This window comes from Cyprinodon variegatus, unplaced genomic scaffold, assembly GCF_000732505.1.
Source record: "Cyprinodon variegatus isolate N-32 unplaced genomic scaffold, C_variegatus-1.0 Scaffold23, whole genome shotgun sequence".
In the NCBI taxonomy this organism is placed as follows: Eukaryota; Metazoa; Chordata; class Actinopteri; order Cyprinodontiformes; family Cyprinodontidae; genus Cyprinodon; species Cyprinodon variegatus.
Genome location: NW_015150476.1, coordinates 1,181,825 through 1,205,139, shown reverse-complemented (window position 1 = coordinate 1,205,139; position 23,315 = coordinate 1,181,825). Strand labels below are relative to the sequence as shown.

General features: G+C 34.6%; 1 protein-coding gene across 1 annotated transcript in view; it reads right to left on the bottom strand.

The window, feature by feature from the left end:
• Positions 1 to 23,315, bottom strand: part of astn2 (astrotactin 2) — a 398,940-nt gene that overhangs the window by 210,920 nt on the left and 164,705 nt on the right. The window contains exons 5-7 of the mRNA XM_015392541.1: positions 13,382 to 13,489; positions 9,999 to 10,145; positions 2,873 to 3,040 (exon numbers count right to left, since the gene is read on the bottom strand). Coding sequence (XP_015248027.1) covers positions 2,873 to 3,040; positions 9,999 to 10,145; positions 13,382 to 13,489 — 423 coding nt within the window. The remainder of the gene's footprint in view (positions 1 to 2,872; positions 3,041 to 9,998; positions 10,146 to 13,381; positions 13,490 to 23,315) is intronic.

Below are 23,315 nucleotides of genomic sequence, written 5' to 3'. Positions count from 1 at the left end.
ATATATATATATATATATATATATATATATATATATGCCAGATTTTTGTAACCATACAAAACAGGGAGTACAAGAAGAACTATAAAAGAAGCTGAAAGATTTGTATTTTACTGGATTAACTGGACTATTGTATTTGTATTGTATTACATACTTTTTGAATATTGCAAGCTTTCAACCGTTAGACACTGTCTGTTAAGTCCAAATGTCATTTCTTGTCATGGCTTAACGACCGCCTTGCCCTGCCTGTCAGTTTAGGAACATGGTCAGTTATTGCAGGTTTGCAGTTGAGTCATAACTAATTTTTATTCTTTTTTTTGTATTTCAGAATGATAGATTAAACTGTGTTATACAAAATATTCAACGCTTTGGATATTGTTTTTAATAAACTAACCCAGCTTTAAACGTCCACAAAACTTTATGTTGGACCTGCCTGTTGTGCTCTTTGGTCTTCATGAACATGTTTGTTAATTAATATTCTTGTAAATGAAAAACAAAATGAAAAAAACTGTGAGGTTGTCATTAGAACGCTTGTATTTTTATTATCAGTATACTGATCAGTATACTGATAATAAAACTGCAAAAAGATGGACTAATACAATTTAGCATTAGTCATGCGAATACAGTTGAATTTTATGTAAGTATATCAAAAGCCCTTTTTACATAACCCTGTAATTACATGAGTTTCATATTTTTATACTGTCTTGATATCATCTGGAAGCTGCTGGCAAAGAATAGGGGTTGAGATTGACCCACTAATATTACCCCCTGATCCATCATGTATAGTAATAGGAAGGAAGCTATTATGAACTGCAGGGAGTAATTCAGGATTGCGGAAGTAGTAGTAACATGGAGTACACGAGCAGAAAAGCAGCAGCAGCTGTTCAGTATGTGAGTGAGCACAAAAGAGAAACAAGTACCCTCCTCTGGTTTCCATCTAAAGAAATGGATGCAGATAATAGTATGCTGAAGATGATGACAACTTTCCTTGGATTAAAGCAACAAATGCATTGAGACAACATAGGTGTGGGGAAATCCTTTGCAGGTGACGGCTGCTAGATTGTTGGCCATAGGTTGTTCTGACTGTGTGTTAATTGTGAAATTCTGATGTCAGCAGGTTCCTTAAGGAACTGTGAATGTGAAATAGGCTTAATTTGGAGGCAACAAGATTTTTCCTCAGTTTTTTCTAGAGAAATTTCGACACCTTTTCAGGACTCTGTCAGTTCAGTTGGTTAACACCGGAGCAATCTGTAACTGGGGCGCTGATGTTTTTAATTAGCATGAAGGTCTTACAGCACATGATTTAAGGTGGTTTTGTTTCTATTTCCCAGATGACTGAGAATTTAAATAGACATTTCTCAATATTCTTTTGCCTTTTCTTTTTGACTAAATCACCAATAAAATACACCATGCCATGTAACAAAATGTTAAAAAAAAGATGTTAGAAAGTTCAGTGTGAGTTTTGCAGAGCAAGCCAATATTTCTTGTGTGGCTGTTTTACATAAAAGCTAATGTAATTCAGGAGCATGTACCGAGTACAACTGCATGCAATGTACACAAGCTTAAAATATTTTAAAAAGAAATAACTTTGCCAATGATTACATTTTCCCTTTTGCCCAACAAAGTACGCGTCAACTGTGTTTTGTTGTGTTTTATGCAGCTAGCTTTATTTTCCAACAAGTGGCAAAATTAACCACAATTTAAACTGTATAGGAATGCTTTGATGTGTGTGCTGGTGCTAGATGAAGCATAAAAGAGGACAAGTCCTGTAATAGAAGTCTTTTTTAAGAGCACCTTTGATATGGCACCTTTGCAGACCTTAATTCACTAAGGACAACCAAAATACTTGAGACATTACTGATTAAATCATCTTGCTTATAAAGAAGATGAAAAGAGAAATAAAACCACAACAAAAAGAAGGCAGCAGTGCTAACACAGTGAAAATGTAGAATGCAGTGAGGTCTGGATAAATGACTCAAAAATTGAATTACAACCTTTAATGATTTCACATTGCAGCAGCGTGCAAGGACTGATGAACTGAAGTTGGATGCACTCCTGTCTGCACACATTGGGAATCTCCAAACACATATGTGCCAATTCTATCTTTGGCATTGTCGTGTGTACTGACTGGGCTGAGCGTCTGCGCCTCTCATACATTATGCATCAGCCCTCAGCATGTCCTTGACTAGGGTTACATAAATTTCACATACATTACAGATGTAATCCATTCTAATGAGCTTAGATTTTATCCAGTTGGGCAGGAAAAACACAGGGGAAACTGGCTACTCAAGGTAATATAAATATTATCAAGCTGCTTATTCAGCTTTTTGCTGGACTGTTTTAATGTCACTAGGTGCAAATGGTTCTGCGCTGAATGTGTACATACTTTAGCTGGTGGTTATTTACTGACATGGCATAAAAGACATTGTCAGTTCTACATACACACTGTGCATGCTGGAGTATGGGTGTTGTACCAAAGAAAGACAGAGGACCTAAATAATGAAACACAGTAAAACTTAAAACATAATCTTAAGATCTACATTGTGGCTCTGCAAAGGCCTGTCAGTGGGATCAGGGTTTAACAATGGTTTAAAAAGTTCTGCTTCTGCAAAGTGTACTACATGTGGAAATGTGGCCTTTCTAGCATTTTGGAATCTACATGAAAATTATTTTAATACGTTATAGGTATCATTTAAACAATTGTCCATATTATAACAATGTAATGGCAGGCAGTAACTTTACACAAAATAGTAAAGGGATCACACCAAAATACTCAATAGGGTAAGGAAATATGCATTAAAATGGAAAATTCTCACATCCCTTTGTTTGGATGGGTTTATATTGAATGAATAACAGTTTTATTGTGTAAACCTACCTGTGTCCTGGTCACAAATCTGTTCGCAGGGCTCAGTTGTCCTTTGGCCGCAGTAGTCATGGACCCACTGCGTTGTTGAATTGGTCTGATAGTAAAGCGTTAGCTTAGCTGGATTTAGCCAATTGGAGACATCCAAGAAGCTGCCCATGCTTACCACAAAACTGCTTCCTAGAAAAAAACAAAAAAACAAAAAAAAAGTTATAAACATGCAAAAAAAATCATACTTAAGAAAAGTTAAAATAGAGAGAAAAATTGAATTGATTGGTATGGTTTAAAAGCTCATTTTGACATTCCAGTTTAAAATCAGTTGAGAAAGTAGCTAATTGTTTTCTTCTCACTGTAATTTTATTTTCTTTCCTGGCTGGACTGAATTTCAATGAGAAAATTAAGACTCATAATGTGTGTATCGATGGGATTTCCTTGGTAATTGCAGCACATGGAATAAAAGGGTTTCACAAGTCAATCTGTAAATGCTATTCTCCAAGACATAGATTTACCTTTCTTTCTTACAGCTCTCAGACCAATCGTTAAACTCTGATCACTGAACAAGTCTATTCCTAATTGATGCCAATGAGTTTCAGTTCCACAGGGAGCTGTGAGGAGATTGTGCTTTAGCCCTCTAGTTAACAAAGCCTTTTCGAGCTGTATTGAGAGTATCAGTAACCACAGAATTAAAACCACTGGCAAGTGGGATAAATAAAACCTGGAATTGAGGTTGAAAAAAAGAAAACAATCTTAAACGAGGGATACTTGGGTCTGAGAACTGGAGGATATTATCATCCATTGTGATCTGCTGCAGACAAAACACACCTTCTAAATTACAATAACACTCCTAAAAGAAAAACGCAGCTTATTTAAAAAGGACAATGTACTCAGCTACACTGCATAAACTGCCAAGAAGCAGCTTGTATTATTTGCTCTCCAAATGCCCTAAATCAAATCTGATGAAGCAACTATGTGATGCACTGGACCACATTTCCAACCCTTACATCCAGAGAACTGTAAGAATCAGCTCCCAGCGCCCTTATAACAATTAAGCAACCAGAGAGAGTTTATGTTAGTGCTATTTCTGACAATTTAAATCGTTTTAAATCACTCACAATTATGAAGCTGGATATGGGGAATGTCTTTAAGTGAAAAAGTCAGCACAGGGAGAGATCCCCAACATTGAGAATGCTTCCGTATGGAGAGCAAAAGAAAATGCTTTAAAGCTCTCTAATGTTCTTTTTTTGTGGGTGTGAACTTTTATACTGTAGTGGGTAATACTTTTATTGCAGTCTAAGATAACCATGCTAAAAAGCATACCATAAATCAATACTTATAACCACATACACATGCATGGTTAGAATTTATTATTCTTTTTTTCTGTTTGTTTTCTTCCTATTAAAAAGATAAAATCTGAAAGGTGTTGCATTCAGACTTAGCTTGATTTAATAGCCTGCTTGGGAAAACCATTGTCTTTTGCGGTCAAAAGATACAAGTGTTTTAGAAAATAGATCTACTGTGATCTTTGCACATTAAGAAAGTGGGTTCCCTTCACCTTTTTCACAAAATAGTTTTAGCTTAGACAAACAGCATGAAGAGCATCTGGTGAAGGGATTTTTTTAAAGTTTTGCTACAGTTTTTCAAATGAATTATATTTAAATGGACCGTTCAAAAAATATTAATGTGGCTTTAGCTACAGTATATCTTGGTCAAGCACAGCAAATTTAACTTATTTTAAGTAAAAATACAATTTGAATTAGCTTTATAAGTTTTTGTCTTGCTGGAAAGAGAACCCTCAGTTATGGGTTTGCAGTATCTTTTTTTCCAGCATTACCTGTTTACTGAAACTATCAATCTTCTCATCAACTTTGACTCACTTCCTGTCCTTTGCTGCAGAAAGGCATTTCAAAGCATGATGCCACCGGGTTTAAGGATGGAAAAGGTGTGTTCAGGATGCTCATACTGTACAATATTGATTTTTCCAACACAAAGTTTTGTTTCTATTGAACAAAAGTTCAGTTATGGTCTCATTTAACTGGAGCACCTACTTCTACATGTCTGAGTTTTTCTACCATTGTTTTATCTAAGCAGTTGATCTGTGTGAATCTTCCAAAGTTACCATGGCCTTATTTCCTGTTTCTCCATTAATGCTCTGCCTGCCTGCCCTGTCAGCCTGAATGGACAGCCATGCCTCAGCAAGATTTCAGTTGTCTCATATTTTTTTTTTTTTCATTTATGGATAATGGATTGGACAATATTTGGTGCATTGTTCAAGGTTTTTGAATATTGTCTTATAATGTAACCCTGCTTTAATCATCTTCACAGCTTTTTCCCTTACTTGCCTTGTGTGTTTCATGGTCCTCAAAACTTTTTTTATATGAAATCTATTTTTAAGGAAACAGTGGGACTGGGTTATATTGAGAGAAATTGGAACAAGACTGGCTAACTATACATGTTTGCCACATTTTACTGAGTGATTTTTTTTAACTCTGAATATTACAGCATTTTCCTTCATCTTCAAATTAAAGTATTAGCTTATGTTGGCATATCACCTACAACCCACGTGAATCCCATAAAGTTTGTCTTTTGTACTGATAAAATGTGAAAGGGTCCGTTTTCTTTTGCAGGGCACTTTATCATTATTGTACAGTAAAAAATAAATTAAAAAAGACCTCAAAATACAAGTTTGCACAGACCTTGAAGTACAGATTTAACTTTGATTATAAATAGGATACCTGAAACATGCTTTTGTTTTGGCATAAATATAACCAATGGATAAATTGCTTCCACAGCATTTTGGTGACAATATCAGTGAGTTTAAAATGTTTTCAGACTCTACAAGAAATTAGTAAGATGTTTACAGCTGCTCTTAAAAATGAAAGTACCCAAACAAATTGAAGAGAAAGCTATATGTACTCTGAAGAACAAACTCTTCAGATAATCTGTTGGGTTGGACTGTATATAGGCAATCATACTGATGCCCATTCTTAGGACTAAGCAGTTTAGTTCCAACCTCTACGAAGAGGAAAAAACAAAAAGCTGAAGACTTTTATTCATATAGTGGAGAAACAATTGTAACATTATTGCTACTCTTTTCTTAGATTTAAAAAGAAAACTGTTAAGCAGCAGAATAATTTTTTTTTATAGCACGCATATTCTATTTTTAGTTTTGCTCCTGTTCTTCTGTTGAGCAATAATCTGCTGTTAAGAGTATGAAATTGATTTATTTTATTTATGAACTCAGTTTTAATTGTTTAAGAAAAATAATATGATGGAGGAAAACTATAAATCAATATTATATTCAAAGCACTATGACCCCAACAATAAGACACATGACATTTAATTATTTATTATATATTTATATGATAAAATATCCAACATTCATAAAGAAAATTCTAGTATAGCATTCCATTATAGGTTGGAATCAATTTGTAATTGATAATCTTTCATCTTTAAGCAACATCAATATGGAAATTTTGAATCGAAAATAATTCCCCCCACGGAACACAAAATTCACAAGCCTATGTTTTTATATTTGCAATACCTTTTGTATCTGACAAATATTTATTTATGTCATACTGCTTTACTCTGCCATCATACAAAATGCACATGTATAATTATGCATAAAAAGCAGACTATTAAAAAAAGGAGGACAAACAAGCAATTAACAGCAGGTATGTAAAAATAAATTTATGGGAAGTCTAACAGCTGCTGGGAGAGAAAAAAATCTGCAATAACTCCCCTTGGTTCACCTAGGGTGCAGCGTGAACAAATTTTAAATTGCACCGTGTGTTGTTGTACTGTAAGAATCATGTGTCTTCCTCAGCTCTTGTCAGGCATAGCTCCAGTAGTTTTTAACTCTTTAATTGTTGTTCTGACTGTAGCAACTGCAAGGTTAAGTCACAGAGTTATTTCCCTGTGGCTACTGTTCTGGAATAGCATGTTCTCTTGTCTTCCTCATTTTCTTATAATGGGATGTGTGGGAAAATATGGGTCTTACTGCCCTTTAGAAAGTTTTGCACACATCGGCTGGCAAAAAGATGTAGAGTAATGTAATCTGTTATTGAAACCAAAAATTAAACTACATATTAAATAGTTAATTAAAAATGTGGGTGGGCTAGTACCAAGGGATAGAGAGAGTAACTGATCTTCCAGATGTGTTTGCAGGGCTCTCAGAAGCACTGGTCCTCTGCATAAATTATACCCATTATAACCCATTTTCCATATTCTTCTTTCACTTAAAGCTGTGCTGTTCACAGATGCTTAGAGAAGAATCCATGCTTTCGAAAGAAATCTAAAAGAATCAAATTGAAACTGAAACAATTTATTTAACAGATTTAAATTTTTGTTGAAAAAAAAACAAACTTTTTACCATAAGCACAATTTAGTATGTTAGTCTGTAGTTTGAGTTTAACAAAACTAATTTTAAAAAGTCTATTTTTATATTTCAATCATGTTGTTTTTCATTACCTATAAGAATAGTTTAGTTTTTTTTTATTGGTTGGAAGAATGAATCATCTTCTCCCTTTTATTAGATCTCTTTTTGCATGTTGATTTATTTTTCTGATGTTAGTTATATTTTTAGTCATATGAAGGATTTTATTTGTATTGAATAATTGCAAATCTATTGTGCTTTTCTGTGGCACCAAAAAGCTTTTGAATTCAAAGATGGAGTTGTGGAGGTTTCGATTCAAGTATACAATAAAGAATAGAAAAAATGATTTCTCCCTGGCCTACTTATGTACTATTTGTTATCTTAACAACAGCAGCATTTTCCAAAAAATCCTAACATTAACAAACCCTGAACATATAATCAAAAGAAACTAAACAACTTCAATTCTATTCTATTGTTTTATATATTTTTATAATCATGAACTTGTGGGCCAGACTTCAGTGTTGCAGCTCTGACAACAGTCGTAGCAACAGTTCTTTCCTGGTGAATTTATTATCGTAATTTGTTTAAATTGTTTAGCTCAAAATCTCTCCTCCCAAAAGCAGAGCAAGTTTTTAAGGTTTCTTCTCATATTACAGGTTTTTTTCTGACAGTTAAAGATATCAACCTTTATGTGTGGCTCAACCTAAGTTTAACAGAATTAGCAGAGACAGTTTTAGATAGGAAGGTATGCAAACTGTCCATTTGGGGCTCATCACAACAAATGAATACCTAAAATGCTAGAGGATAAATTTTAAAAAGCTGGTCAGCAATTAATAATAACTTCATAAAAGACTATTTTCTGGGGTAGTTCACAGATTCTTACATGAAAAACATTAAAGAGCTTTTATGCAAAATCATGCACAAAGTGGTATTTTAGGTGATTCATACTTGCTGAATAATCCCCATGAATTCTCTGAACAGCAGTCTATCACAAATGTCAAAAACACTGACCATTAAATGTCTATAAAGTGCTGTCATTATCGAAAACCCTACAGATAAAAACCAGTTTGAAAGTGGCAGGCTGTCAAATAAACAATCCTACCCCTCTGTTCAATAAGCAAGCCATGAAGTGATTGGTCTGGTCAAAGTTGAGACCTATTGGGCTCTTTTACCACCTAATCTGCTCAGTGATAGCCACAGTTTTTAGCTAATTTCTAAGCAGCACAAATTTGTGCTAAGCAGAACAAATTTTGGTGCGACACCATTGTGAATGAATAGTTTTTTGGGGGGTTTGAAAGAAAATAATGAATATTTCATAAGACATGAAAGGCAGTATTTCATCATATGGATTTAGTTAACACTAGGAGGTTTAAAGAAGAACAAAACATGATATAGAACCTTTAATGACAAATGGAGCCTAGGCGGAAGTTCAACTGAAGAAACTCATTGCTCTCCTACATCCACCTGCGACACACCCAATCAGCTTTGAACCAGACCTCCACGAAAGCTAATCGACATCCAAAGTTAATCTTTAAAGGCCTCCGATCCACTTGTGTGCTCCTGTGCGCAGGCGGTGGATGCGCTGGCTGACTTAATTCAGATGAAACCGTTTCAACCCACCTCCAGCCCCTCCTCCACCATCATAGCTGAAACTTCATCAGAGTGTCATTCTTCCTGAACTCTTACTGCATTCCGCGTCTCATTTCAATCGGTCCGGCAGAAGACCGCCATGTTGAGCCTGGTTCTGCCAGAGATTTCTTCCCAAAAGAGTTTTTCCTCTCCACTGTCGCTTCATGCTTGCTAATCATGGACAGGTTCTCTCAACCTGTGTTATCCACCCTGAGTGAAGCACTAGTATCAGCTTATGCAATCCACTGGATCTCCCCATAAAGCTCAGCATACTGTCTCGCTAACCAGCAGTCTACAGACTGACCAACTTCATCTATCTCCACTCCACCACCAGTTTCAGACCTGTGGGGGAAAACAGCCCTGTTCTTTACTCCTGTTCATGCATATCTATCAAAATTAAGCGCTATGTTTCCTTCCGAGGTCTGAGCACCAAAGATAAAGTAATTATATCAATAAATTTCTCCTAATGGTCTTTTCTCTTCGTGCAAGTTTTTAAGATTAAACTACGCAAAATTATAAATTTTAGGTTTTGGAAGTTTTTCTTCTAATAAGATGAAGAAAAGAACTGACTGAAAATCACAGTTTTTCATTACTGTGAGAACACAGCAACCTTCTAATGACAGGTAAAAGCATTGCTATTTACTACAGTACTTAGAGCCACATGAAATAAACATTTTAATGTTTTGTTTCAAAGAGTCTGGGCTGCATTTGATCATCATAAAAGATTTAACAAGTCAAACCTGAAACAAACTGATTTAAAATTATTAGCAGAGTTTGAAGTCCATTTTTAAGGGAGCATTTTCAATGGCCTTTTCGCAAAAGGACAATCTTAGAAAAAGAAAAAAAAAACATGAAAACCTCAGTACTTAACCCCGACTACAGTGATCAGCCTTTAAAAAAACTGTCTTTTTCAATTAAGTTCAACTTTGATGCGACTTGTAAAATATTTTTTTACCTTTGTTTCCCTAAAATATAATTTTTTTTCCAATTTGAATATCATTAATCATGGCTTTGAGAGCTGAATATAGCCTATTCCTGTAAAACAAACTTCAGAGCACATAACTAAAAATGTGCAATGGTTTGGATTCTGCACCTTTTAACCAGTCAGCTAAGCTTTAACATGTGATTTGTACTTACCATCTGCAACAAAATGCTCTGGCACATGAAGAGTAACCTTGACGGTGAGGGGGCAGGAGTCCTGTGTAGCATAGACAATGGCAATGACACATGTGCTGATGGTAATCAGTGTCAGGGTGACCTTATTCAAAGGACTTTGCGAGTGGCCTAAAGACACAGAGAAAAACAGGCAAAGGGAAATGAAGAGATAATATGGGTTTAGTATTTTTTTTATTAGTGATTTTAAAAAAAACCTAACAGAAAATAACACACCATCCCCATCTTCCCTGCTGCCTAGTATATGTAGAAATTTCAAGCTAAAATAATACATTTAATTTTTGTCTTGTATTATTTGCTTTGATTCATTTTTTGCCACACATATATGGTCCATTGCTGAGGAAAACACAGCTTCTGCAAAATATTCTAGAATTATTTGCAAGTATGATGAATTATTATATTGCCACTGACAGGGTTATAGATTGGTAGTTTCTCCGGCACTTTGGCTCTGTCAGGCGTCATATTTCTGAGCTGAAGTATAGGGAATGAAATTAGCCGCTTAACCTCTGTCTGCTAATATCTATCATGGGACAGAACGTGACAGCTTTAAATAAGGTTTACTGGAATATCAGGGATGTGGCTTGAAAATAACATTGAAACTTAATGGTAACAGTTGAGCATGTATTAAAAAGAGTTCATGGTCTGAAATATTGTGATGCTTATTAAAATATGTTTGTAAACTAATGATGAAGAGGGATCTTGGAAATGATTAAATTAGAACATGCGAACCAAGGGGGATGCTTTGGGAGTTATTTTGTTGTGTAGCACAAGGTTAAAACCATGGAGACAAATTAAGAAAAGAGATACAACAGCTGTATCCAGCAAAAGAGGCAGTTCAGTTAATCCTTTGGGGTCAGGGCGCTGTCAGTGGGGTTCTGAAGGGGTCCCTCAATTACCGTAAAAGCTTAGTGAGTGGACTAAAGAATGTATGCTCACGGTGACAAACACTTCCAGTGGGAGCAAAAACATAGTAAACCAGAAAACTCTGCAACACATGTATTAAGGGTTGAAAAGAGTACATCTATTGAAAATAAAAATATTCCACTTTAATGCAATCAAATTTTAGGGCTACAAACTAATAATGTGTAAATAAAAATGTCTAAATTTGTGATGTGGAATAAAATTTAACATTTTCATTTTTAGTAATACATGCAGACTAACAGTAATAACATTACCAGGCATTCAATTTTGAATTTTTAATGCTGGATAACATAAACCATAATGACATTAAACACACCAATGATGGAAAAAAGAAAGAGAAAACACCTTCCAAAAATGTTCATAAAGCAAACATATTTAGCGACTGCTACAGCAAATTAAATAAGTTCTACACTTTGGCTTGAAATATCTGCCCTTTGTTTGCATCTAATCTACAACCCAAGAAAAAGGATCATACTTGTTTAAATTCTTTACCACCAGCTTTTTAATATGCTGGACATCTCTGTCCACACAGCTACGCAGTCATGATGTTCAGATTTTTCAAAAATATCAATGAAAACAGACAGTAGTTTTATCAATTCATTAGCAAGTCTTTTTGAGGTTGTGTTTTAATAACTGACTGAGAAATCAAGCACATATGAAAATTGAATAAAAAATATCTATGATTTCCTTTTAAAAGTTAATATTGTTGTGAATTTTTAAAGTTCACTAAGGTTAAATGATAAACAAGCCCAACTTGAGGAAAACCAGTGAATTTAATTAGGCAGTTTGTAACAAGTTTAAATAGAAATGTTTGCATTTAACATTAAACCCATATGCCGATGACAAATATACGTATAAAAGATCATGAGTTTAGACAATCTATTTTGAAGCTGCAAACATAGCAGGTGGTTGTGCTGTAGCAAGACTGATCATTATTCATCTCATATTAATATTTTGATAATTAGAGGAAAATCTTATGAGGAAACACACTCAACAGGATGTTCCTCGTGACACGTTGAAAATTAATATAAAGAAAAAAATATAGTATGGGATTATGGTGAATATTTCAATAATCAACCAAATGTAGACCATCTATGTGACCAGAATTACCAAATGTATTCAGTGTGATCACTCACAAAGGAGCTGTGTCTGTGACTATATGGGTGAGTGATGGATAGCTCTGATAGAGCAAAAATAGATAGATTTGGGTCTCATCTGTTTTGTGGGCTCTGTTCCACCTGTGACCATCAAGACTGACTGGTTGGAATGCGCTTAAGAGTGTTAAGAGATGGAGAGTTGTAAGAGAGACACTCTTTTTCATTATCAAAAGAAGTAGCTGAATAAGTTCAGACATACTATTTTTCTTTTTTCAGGGATGATCCTATAGAAGGAAAATCTGGTCTAATGGGTAGAACCAAAAAACACATTCTGGCCTTGGGATTTCTTGGGATCCCACAGACTGAGCTGATGAGAGAAAATAAGAAAAAAAATCCTAAAATTGTTACCTCAGTCAACCAAACTCATAAGTTATTTTCGCTTATCTCAATTCAATGTTTGCTTTTCTATTTTGGCCCAGGTTTGTTTAAATATATTTTTGTCAGCACCAGCTCTGAATTAGTGCGGATGCTTCAAAATATTGCATGAGCCATATATAGCAAGCCTATCAAAATAATGTACATGAGCCATACAAACAATTCATTGTTAGTGTGTATTTTTAGTATAATAGATTTTCTGTATTTTCCAGCATTAGGTGGGTTGGAAAGTCAAAAGTGTCAGTTTTTCTTTAAGAAAGAAAATTAGCGTAGATGCTCAGAAAACTATAAGAAAATTGTCAAGCAAACGGTAACTAAGGAGATGAGGAGTGGAAAAAAATTCTTTCTATATGATATTTATATCCAAGAGGACACACACAGACTATCAGTTCCATTTCATCTAATTCTTGCGTATTAATATCAACATCCAACACAATGTTCACAATTACAAGTCATGGAAGTTAAAAACTAGTTTACGGTCCAAGTCATTTGATTTAAGTTTCAATATCAGAGGCTTCATTTACATCAGCTCATGTATCTCCTTTTGGATGTCAGTAGATGTGCTATAAAGAAGCACTTTACATACTGCAGGGAGCAGGCACAACTCCTTCCCATTTCCAGCTATGCTGACAAATCCAAAAATGTTTCGCCTCATTCCACTTTACTGTATGTCATATGTATATATCTTTATTCCCTTTCACATTCAGCCATACTAACTCAGGAATTCATTTGTTCTCAAACACATTTCATTGTTTTTTATTCATTTTTTTTTCTTTTTATTGCATTCCCAGCAAGTAAGTAATGGATAAGGGGAACCCCCCTCCTGTTCACAGTGAGGTGTTTAGCATATGACGCATTCATCACAAGCCTCCAAGAATATATTTTTTTCCTTACCTTTGCTGCGCCTCCGTCCTCTATTCTGTTCTGTGTAAAACTTCATTTGATTGTCATCTTCAGGCTCTGAACTTGATTCCCCTTGGGGACCGTATACACCTCCAGTCACTGCCAAAGAATAGTTGAGACAAAAACAGACAAAAATAACTTTATTAATAAGTCTCAATCATTCAATGTTTGTTCTAGTTCTTCATATGCTTTTTGTGTAATCCTTGCTTAACTGGATGGTTTTACTGCTTAACTGGATGGTTTTTGAGATAATATTCCATGCCCCTTCATCCAGACTTAATGTAGAGAAAGTACGAGGGTTGCATAATTATAGTGTGGTGGTATTACAAAGCTGGAGATTAATTGTTAAATAACTGGAATTTTCACTCCTCTAATTTCCCTCCTAGTCCGACTGGGTGGCCTTTGTCTCTTGAGAGCAGTTTTCTGTTCACATTGTGACAGATCCATGCAGTGTGTTTATGTGCCTGACAACACATCCTTGAAGAGGTGACAGCAAGACAGAAGATGGGAGAAGCTTTGTTTGTATAGATATGGTAGTAAAGCATCAAAACACAATTTTTCACTGATTTGCCTCATTGAAATAAGAGACATACTGAGGAATTGCAAACTTGTAGCCCTCTGATAGTTAACTCATTCTCTAAAACATTTAAAAGGCATTTTAAAGTAGTTAAAATATCTGCATCCAGGTGATCATTTAGTTTACATGAATTTCAACAATATCTCTAATGTGGAAGAGAATAATACACAAGTTAATCCGGTTCCCTTTAAGTTATACATGTCACCAGTTGCCCTTAAAATCAGCTGTTTCACATTTGCCCTATTACCATCCTTGGGAATAACACCATTACTGTAGAGGATAATGTTACTATCCCCCCCCCCCCCCAAACATGTCAACTTAATTACTTGTTTCAGCAGTGCTGTCGTGTTACTTACTGTATATTGGTGGAGCAAAAACTTTATCCATGTTGGTTAAAAACAACTCTAATTTGGTGAAGCACCAACCCTAGTGGCTAGCACCCCAAAGCTTTACCATATTCCAGCCAGTTTAAGCCGTGCACTTCATGTAATGTCAATAGCAGTTTAATGTTTTATATATTTATTAATTATTCATTCATTCATTATTAAACATTCTACATATGATAAATCGTTAATTCAAACATGAATTATTTTTGATTATTTAAAGTTCCAATAACAGGAATGTAATTCCGGTTTATTGAGCTTTTAAATTACAAAAATGAACTGGATAATTACCAAGCAGAGTATCCAGTTAGTTACTGGGGAAAGGGATTTCTATACACACCACACATGTATCAGAAACATTCAGTATGTGATTGTGTATGTGAATGGCTGAATGTAGTGTAAAGCACTTTCCAGTCCTCAGACATGATAAGGCCCTATACAAGTAAGCCCATTTACTTCCAACTACCTCTTAAAATAATGTTCTCATAACTGGTTCCATTCAATTAATTAGAAAATGCATACCAATGATTCTTTGTTGATTAAAAGTATTTTCTCTTGATAACCAGCTTTAAAAAGGTATTACACCTATTTTCATATCAGTCAATAACTAATATTAAATAAGGACCTGGGAAAAACAGGCGTTACTCAAATTATAACCCTAACCATGTTTAAAGGTAACTTTTATAAAGAGATCAGCCTTCACTGCATGAAAAGTGAGATTTTCGTCCCCGTAAACCCCCATAAACTCCCGCAGATCTGCCTGATTTTCGTCAGTTTCCGACNCTGACAATTTACGGGAGTTTTCGTCGAAGCCTGCAAATTGCCGTAAACTGCCGCTAACCTGAAGTTCCACGACAATCTACAGTGCCGTATATTGACGAAAATCCCACTTTTCATGCAGTGCTTACCACCACATTTGCTCAGCTTGGCTGCTAGAGTTTGAGAGGCTTGTGGTGTTTCTGGACCAGAGTTCAGCAATAATATTTAGTAGGACATTAGATATGACATATGTTGTTTCGATATCAATCAGGTGTGTGTAAGTATCATTACTGCTTATCGCCAAGCCCTTGATCTATATAAGGTGTTTCACTTATTGAGTTACAATTAACCTTTCAATAATAATCTCATTTAATAAATATGACTTTATTGCTTATCCCCTTGAGTCAGATGGGAGTAAAGGACAGAAATAAAATGCATACTCATCTTGTAACTGTAAAGGAGCATCTAAAAAAATGCTTTTTCAGTGTACTGTTAAAGAAAAAATATAAGTTTAGTAAGTTATTTTAGGAAAAAATCAAAGACCACTTCATTCATAAATAAAAGCATTATGATAACCTCCTGCTTCTTCTCTAAACTCCATTTTGCAGCTCAAATAATGTGCCATGGGTATCACAGAACGATTTACCTACAATGATTTTTTATGAGCTAAAACATTTGACTCACACAAAGACAAAACGGGAGAACCTAAAACTGTTTTTGTTGTTGTTGTGTGTATTGGGAGGTTTGTTTAACAGTAGTGAGGGCCTGGTTGCCTTTTACCATCAGAGATAAATATGGTTAAAGGGAGAAAGGAAGACACTGACCTATGTGCAAATTTAGCTTTAAAGTAATAGGCAGAAGACTAAACGGTGATGGCAAGAGACGGAACAAAATAAAATGAACCATGACCAATTTAACAAATAATAATAATACTGTGGTAAATCTATTGCTACCTACTAATGGAAGGAGAATAGAGGTAAGAATTGCCAAAAACACCAATCTATGTACATTGCCAAAAGCATTTACTCATCCATATAAATAATTCAGTTGTATAAAATCCAGGACCTAGACATGCAAGATGCTTCTACAAAAGAGTGAGTTAATCCTGGGATTGTGGTGAGTGCTGGCTTTGTGGTAGGATTCCACCTGTGCAATAAGTCCAGTCATGAAATGATTTCCCCGAATAAATGTCCCATGGTCAAATGTTCATGGTGTTATAACAAACAGGAATTACCTGTACATTAACTCAGTCAGAAACTGATAGGACACATGGAGTGGGGTCTGGCACATTAAGAAAAGAGTTTACTAATTTCCTGCTGAGTATGTGTGACAAAGCAGACAACATAATGACTATGGACCTTAATTGTGAATTTGCCATTCTAAGAGAAAGGACTATATGCTACAGAACTGTCTCAGCTTCTGTATAGTATGCTCCTTCTCTTGTTAACAGTTTATGGCTTTGTCTGCTTCAATGGATACAGATGTAAATGTGTGTACATGTATTTTTTTTTGCAAACCACCACAGAAGTGTACACAAGAGTTTTCTCAAGTTAAATTTTGAGTGGGAGCCATAAGAAAAGTGGGGGTTGGAAGTAGGATGATTTTGGTTGTGAGGTTTCAAACATTGAAGGTTCCACCCTCAGTTCAGTCTGAGACTCACGGCAGAACCAACACAAGGAGACACCAAACTGAGAGACAGTACACTGATCTGAGCCTTGGGGAAAAATCTAAAAAAGGATGCACTTTTTCTAAAGCTGTTTTAAGCAAGTTGTTTAGGTAATTAATTCTTTGACTAAAGTAAATACGATATTGAGCGGACTGGTGACAGATGCAACCAAGAAGTTGAGAGAATTTACTTTCAAAACCTTATTGGAGATGTGTAAGTTTTCATTATCACTGAGTCTTCCATTGCCATATTGAGACTACCTTCTCAAGATCTTTAGCTTGGCCACCATTAAATTAATTGGTTGGTATTTACTTCCAACATAGCAAGGAGTGTTTGGCTACGATCATACAGCATGTCTTGATTATTTTTTTTTTTTTTTGAAATCCGATATTATCAGTGTTGTGGTTCATACTACTGTACATACTAAATGTGACCACTATAAGACTTTCCACACATAACACTACTGTTTTCAAAAGTTATATAGATTTGACTGTCACTTGTTTAGTTAGATGAATTTCTGGTGAATAACCCACAGAAAATACATTGGGAATGCTGGTTTATCTGTTTAAGTGTTAAACTCTAGTGTAGCCAAATGTATCATCACCACATCATTAACAAAGCGATAAAGAAAATAAAACACAACTATTTACATTATCAGAGCAGCCAGTGACTGCTGCTGCAGGGAAATTTGTGTAAGTTGGATAATATGTGGCATGGCCTTTTAGAAGACAGAAGCTTTTGCAAACTGTATACGTATACAATATGGAACCACATATTGAAGTGAACCAAATGAGATTTTTTTTCTAGGTGAAATGATCAAATTCAGCCGTTCCGAATGCCTCAAATAGTAAGACTTGATTCACATATGGGCAAAAAGACCGGATTTTAATCACAGTTGCATGTTGAGTATAAAGGGTAGCCTTTTAATGCTGACAACGGAAAGGACGGCAAAACTCTGGAAGTTTTAGTATGAGGGTTAAGGACACAGGTAAGATATTTTGTTGTTTTTCTGGAAGTTGGGGTGAAACCTTTGATCTTTTGTGTCAACAGTTTCTGGGATTAGGCATACAAAGTGAAATCTTTGAAAGCATTGATGGATTGCATGTTTTGTTTTGTAGACCTTTCACACAAAGACTGAAATCATGGGTAGATTTTGTCATGGAGATACTTCCAATGGTAAAATGTAATTGTTTAGCTGAAAATTAAACATCCAGGTTGTACAAGGGCTAATTTTCACATTCTCTAAAGTTGGCATAAATTAACTTTGCATATATGAGATCTATAAAAGAATAAAACGTATGTCATGAAGGTGAAATGTAAAACCTTTTACTGAAATGTTATTGTGTATTTAGTCCATCTGTCATCTCTTTCAAATTCTTGTTGTAAGGCTGCTGCACTGTTGGCCTCTGGTGTTAGCTACTTAATTTTGTCACACTGTCAAACTTATCCTATCCACAGGTTAGCAACTACTTTGATCTCCGGAGGTTTCTGTGTGCATTTTCACAGTCAATGAACTTCCACTTGCTCTTCTTCAAAGAGAACATTTTCCAACACCAGTTAACAACTTTTTTTTTTTTTTTTTCTGGTGTCCCTGAAAAGTCTTTGGGACAGTGTGGTCAAAAATAACTTTCTTTCAGGTTTAACAGAGGTATTTGAATGAGCCTATTTTTGAATCTGTGGTGTTTTAAAATGGCAGCAAAAGAAAGTCTTTGTGAGGCCTTTTTAAGTGTTTTATTGAAGCTTTAGCACAACACAGCATATTATTTACCTTAAAGAGATGTATTCTTATCAGATTAAACAACTGCAATAGAGTGATCAGCAATCCTTTCAAATGAGAAGATCTAAAATGTATAAACTTGTATGTTATTCTATTAGTAGAGATTCTGTCCAGCGATATTCAATTTCTTAGTATTTACAGCAATTTCCACCATTTTGACATTGAGAATCTTTTCTAAAATAGACTTTTTATCTGTGTTAAAGCAAGAACCTTTTAATCCAGTTAAACAAGCCACCCTTGCTTTTGAGGATATAATAAATGGTAAGAATAAGATGATTTGTCTACTTGCAACTACACATTAATAAAAAAAAAGAAGAATACTGACAAATTTGTCATCATATTTACCCTACAGATACAATATTACTTCATTAACTAGAATGAAAATTAAACTGAGATAATATTTGCCGGGAAAACTAACTCGAGTGTTACAGTGTAAGTTCTACTGATATCAGGAATCCTGGCTTTCTTTTTTGAAAACAGTTTGAAATCTGATAAACAGGTCAGTAATCCAATCTGGCTTCTTCCAACTGAAATTGATCACTAAAATCAAACCCTATCTACTTCATAGTGTCCTTGACAGGGCAATTGGATCTTTTATTACTTCTAGACAGAACCACTGCTATATTCGCTGTACTGGGTTAGGCAGATCTCTTTTCTGTTGTCTACAGCTGGTCCAAAAAACACATATTACTTGTATATTTTTCTCCTTTTACTGGCTGATTTTAATTCTTTTAATTATTTTCTAAAGACTCTTATTTTTAAGTAGTTTTTTAATTTCAATTCACTAGATGTATGCACATTTTTTATTTATTTTTTTAAACATGCTTATTTTAAAGTATCTTCTCTTATTTTGGTAATTGTTTATTATTTTAATTTCATCCCGTATTTTGTATATTTTTGCTTTTTTTTTTACAATATTTTGTTCTGTGTTTTTTTCCCCTCTGTATTGTAATGTGTGGACTTTTATATCACGTTAGCTATTCTGGGTGTGTGATGCACTCTATTAATAAACCTTGATTAATGACAAACACCCATGCAAAGAGAAAGCTGTAAAATAGGCGGATGTATTTTAAACAGTACCTGATATCTTAAGAATATAGATCTAGAAAACGCTGCAAGAGGCTCTTCTACTTCAATTTACTGGTAAGTGCTTGGAAAAAAAGGGGGACATATATGTATATATTATTATATACATATAATAATTATTGAAATGTCCTTTATTTTAGCATCTTAATTCACTACTTGAAACGTATACAGATAATTTACATATACTGATGTTTTCTAACCTTCATTTTTGTTGATATGATTATTTCCCCCTTGCACCCACACACAAACAGCAGAAACAGCTAATTTCCTATGAGATTAGAATATTATATTAGATCCACATTCCAGAAAATAATCATAATTCCATAACACATCCTGTAAAAGCTGAGATGAAATACTATTTTTCACTCACTTCACTGATGTGATTTAAGACTCATATAAATTGCCTTTATAATAAAGATTTGTGGTATGGTTAAAAATTCAGTTGAGTCTGAGTAGAAAGTGTGTTGAAGTCAGAGTCTCTCTTTTGGTCTGGTGCACTTTTACTGGATGAGAGTTGAGTTGGATTCAAGAGCTCCAGTACAGCTGCTTGGAAAGCGAAGCTCAGTCAATGTGGTGTAAAATTGGTTCTGAATTTATGCATGGTGTTAGAGTATGCTCAGAGTTAAAGGGAGCAAAAACATGGGCAAAGCGGAGGAAACTCACTGGTGGCTTTACAGGATCAGCCCACTGGCTATTCTACAAACTGAAATAAGTGTTATATGTTATAGCCTTTAAAGAAAAAATATAAATGTATTCAAAACTATTTCACTAACAGGATAAAGCAGGAAGGATTCTATTTACTGCCCTGCAACTGCTGTGTAACCAATAATTCACTTACCAATTCACGTTTTTTATTGAACTACCTTGAAAACAGTGAAATCAGTCTGCTTTAATGCCCAGCTGTGTGCATTTTAACACTGTAAAAAGATTGAATTACCCTAAAACGTCTACAAATTTAATTCAGACCTGAATTAAAGAAGATTCTCTCATCTAGAGAGAATTAGATAGTTCATTATAAAACAGTTAAGCAATTACTTATTGTGGTGGCCAACAGTCATTGATACAGATGCTTGAGAAGAAATGATCTGCTTAATGGAAGTAAAGATATTGATTCAGTCCCATACAGTAGATATATATATATATATATATATTTTTTTTTTTTGTTAACTTTGCATTTTTCCTGCAAAGTGTAGGATGTTGAGCATCTTCACAGTTTTTATAGACAAACTGCTTGAGTATCTGTCAACAGCTGCCAATTTTGTTCTATCTTCATTAAGTCTGTTATTGTTCGGCTGAGACTCCATCCTTGATGGAAATATCAGCTGTGCTGCTGCTATCGACATATCTCTTTATAGATTTTGGAGCTTGGCCTGTTCCAGTGTAGTCCTATTTCTTATACTGTGAATAGCAGAATAAGCTTGCAGCTCGTCTGCCAGGCTGTGTCTTTCCTGGACGGGCACCTTTGAAACTAGTTAACAGTTAAATTTTGTATACCTGCTTCTTTTTGTATGTTCTTCTTTCTCCTTTAACCCCAGTTAGCAGATGGCCACTCACACTAAGCCTGGTTCTGCTGGAGGTTTGTTTCTGTTAAAGGGGAATGTTTCTCTGAACTGTCGCTACATGCATGCTCGGTGTGGAAATAACAAGAGTCAACGACAAAATTCAAGCAAAAGTCATTGTCACAGTCCCATCCAGGAGGAGCATGTCTTGCAAGTCAAAGACACGATGCAATCAACTGGTTTTCCTAACCAATCTGACAGAATTGTCTCTGTAAAAGGCCTTGAGATGATTTGTTGTGAACTGGCGCTATTTATAAATAGAATTGAATGTAGAATTGAATGTAATTAATTTTTTTATGTTTATAATCATTAAGAATGTTAACTAACAAAGGTTAAAGGGTAAATATTAACCATATATTTGTTTATACTACTTGAAATTGGGATGGAGTAAAAATCTGTTGAGTATTTTTGCATAAAAGTGTTGGTTTTGAAACATTAAAAATCACAAACTGCAATGGATCCACAAGGCCCCCAAGAGTAAAAACAATATGAACACCAAACAAGGGTTAAATAAAAACCCTAGTAAAGTTATTTGGCCAGTATTAACACTATCTCATGTCCCTGCTCTGTATCTAATCACCTTATCTCAGTTTCTTTGGCTTTATCATGGGTGAGTTCAAATATTTTGTTTTTCAGTTATTTTGTAACTTTATGTTCCTTTTTTAAATAAATGATTAAACAGAACTTTTTATTACCTAAAGAAAATAGGACTCACTGTGTACTTATAGGAAATTTATTAGTGTTTGACATATTATCAGGGATTTATTTGTCATTTTCAGATTTAATAAATAATAATCTTGGGGCCACATTTACAGTCCCTTGCTTTAACTATGCGTTAGCTGGACATTGTCTCTTTTTTCTGTCGTTTAAGCAAATCTTTATGGGATTGGGAAATTGAACCCTTAGGTAAAAAAACAGGCATGCAAGAGTCTACAACTTCTTTCTTGATTTCTTTCCATGTCTGATTTTTATTCATTAAGTGACACAGGAAAGAAGTATTTGTGTTGTCTTGAAGACACCTTTCAACTACTGTATTTACACAATGTACAAAATTCTTTGGAAGTATGCCTGCAGTCATTGACATCCTGTTTGCTTTTCACTCTTTTAGGGTGTTATTGCTTGTTTTGATTTTAAATGTTAATCTCTTGCTTAACAGCAGCCTGTTTAAAACACTTTCCTGCTAAAAAGGTCAACTGCCAGACCAATAAACCCAAATATATGTAAACAAGAAAATCCTATTAAAAGACAATTATTTCATTCAATAGTTTATCTTTCAAAATCATTGCATCTTCATTTTGTCTGCTACCATCTACTGTGTAGGTACTTGTTTCGTAAGAAGCAGTTAAAAACATACATTTTACCTCAGAAATTACATACCCATGAAAATGCAACTCCTCCTTTTATTGGGCACACTTAAGTTCATTTAATATTTACTCATCTGTCATGTATACAAGTTTTTACATTTGCTCTTTATTATTAAGAGCTAAAATATCAATAAACATGCAGGATGTCTACAGATTTTACAGGAGCTGTACATTTCAATGATCAAAGGAAATCCACAAACTTAAAGCAGCCTTTAATGTGTGCTTCTTTTATAAAGAGCAGTTTGCAGAGATTCAAGCTATTTGAAGGAAGCAAATCCTTAAAGCACAAGAAAATGTATCATAAAGCTAAACTACAAATATCTATCACATCAGTTTAATATGTATTATTTATTGTCTGTATTAACGTTATTACTGCTCTGTATTCACATGTCAGTCTGTCTTTTTCTGTAGTAAGCAACGCTAGCTTATTAGCAACTAATTCATTCATCACTCAGCTTCCATCTTGCCTGATTAAGCAGCAGTGCAGATGCCTCTTGAATCAGTTTTCAGGTTGCAGAAAACGTCAGGTTGAATTGAAAAAAAGAAAGCATTATTTTAGTAGATATAAATTTAAAGTGGATCCTACAAAGTATAATACTAAAAATACAATGCTCAAGGATGTATTCATAACTAATATTTAAGAAAGGTTTTTTACGTTGTGCAAACAAAAAACACGAGAAAAAAAACAAACCAAATGGAAGAAATACTGATTTACCTGGGCATCTGTTGACTCAACCCTTAAAAAATGGACAAG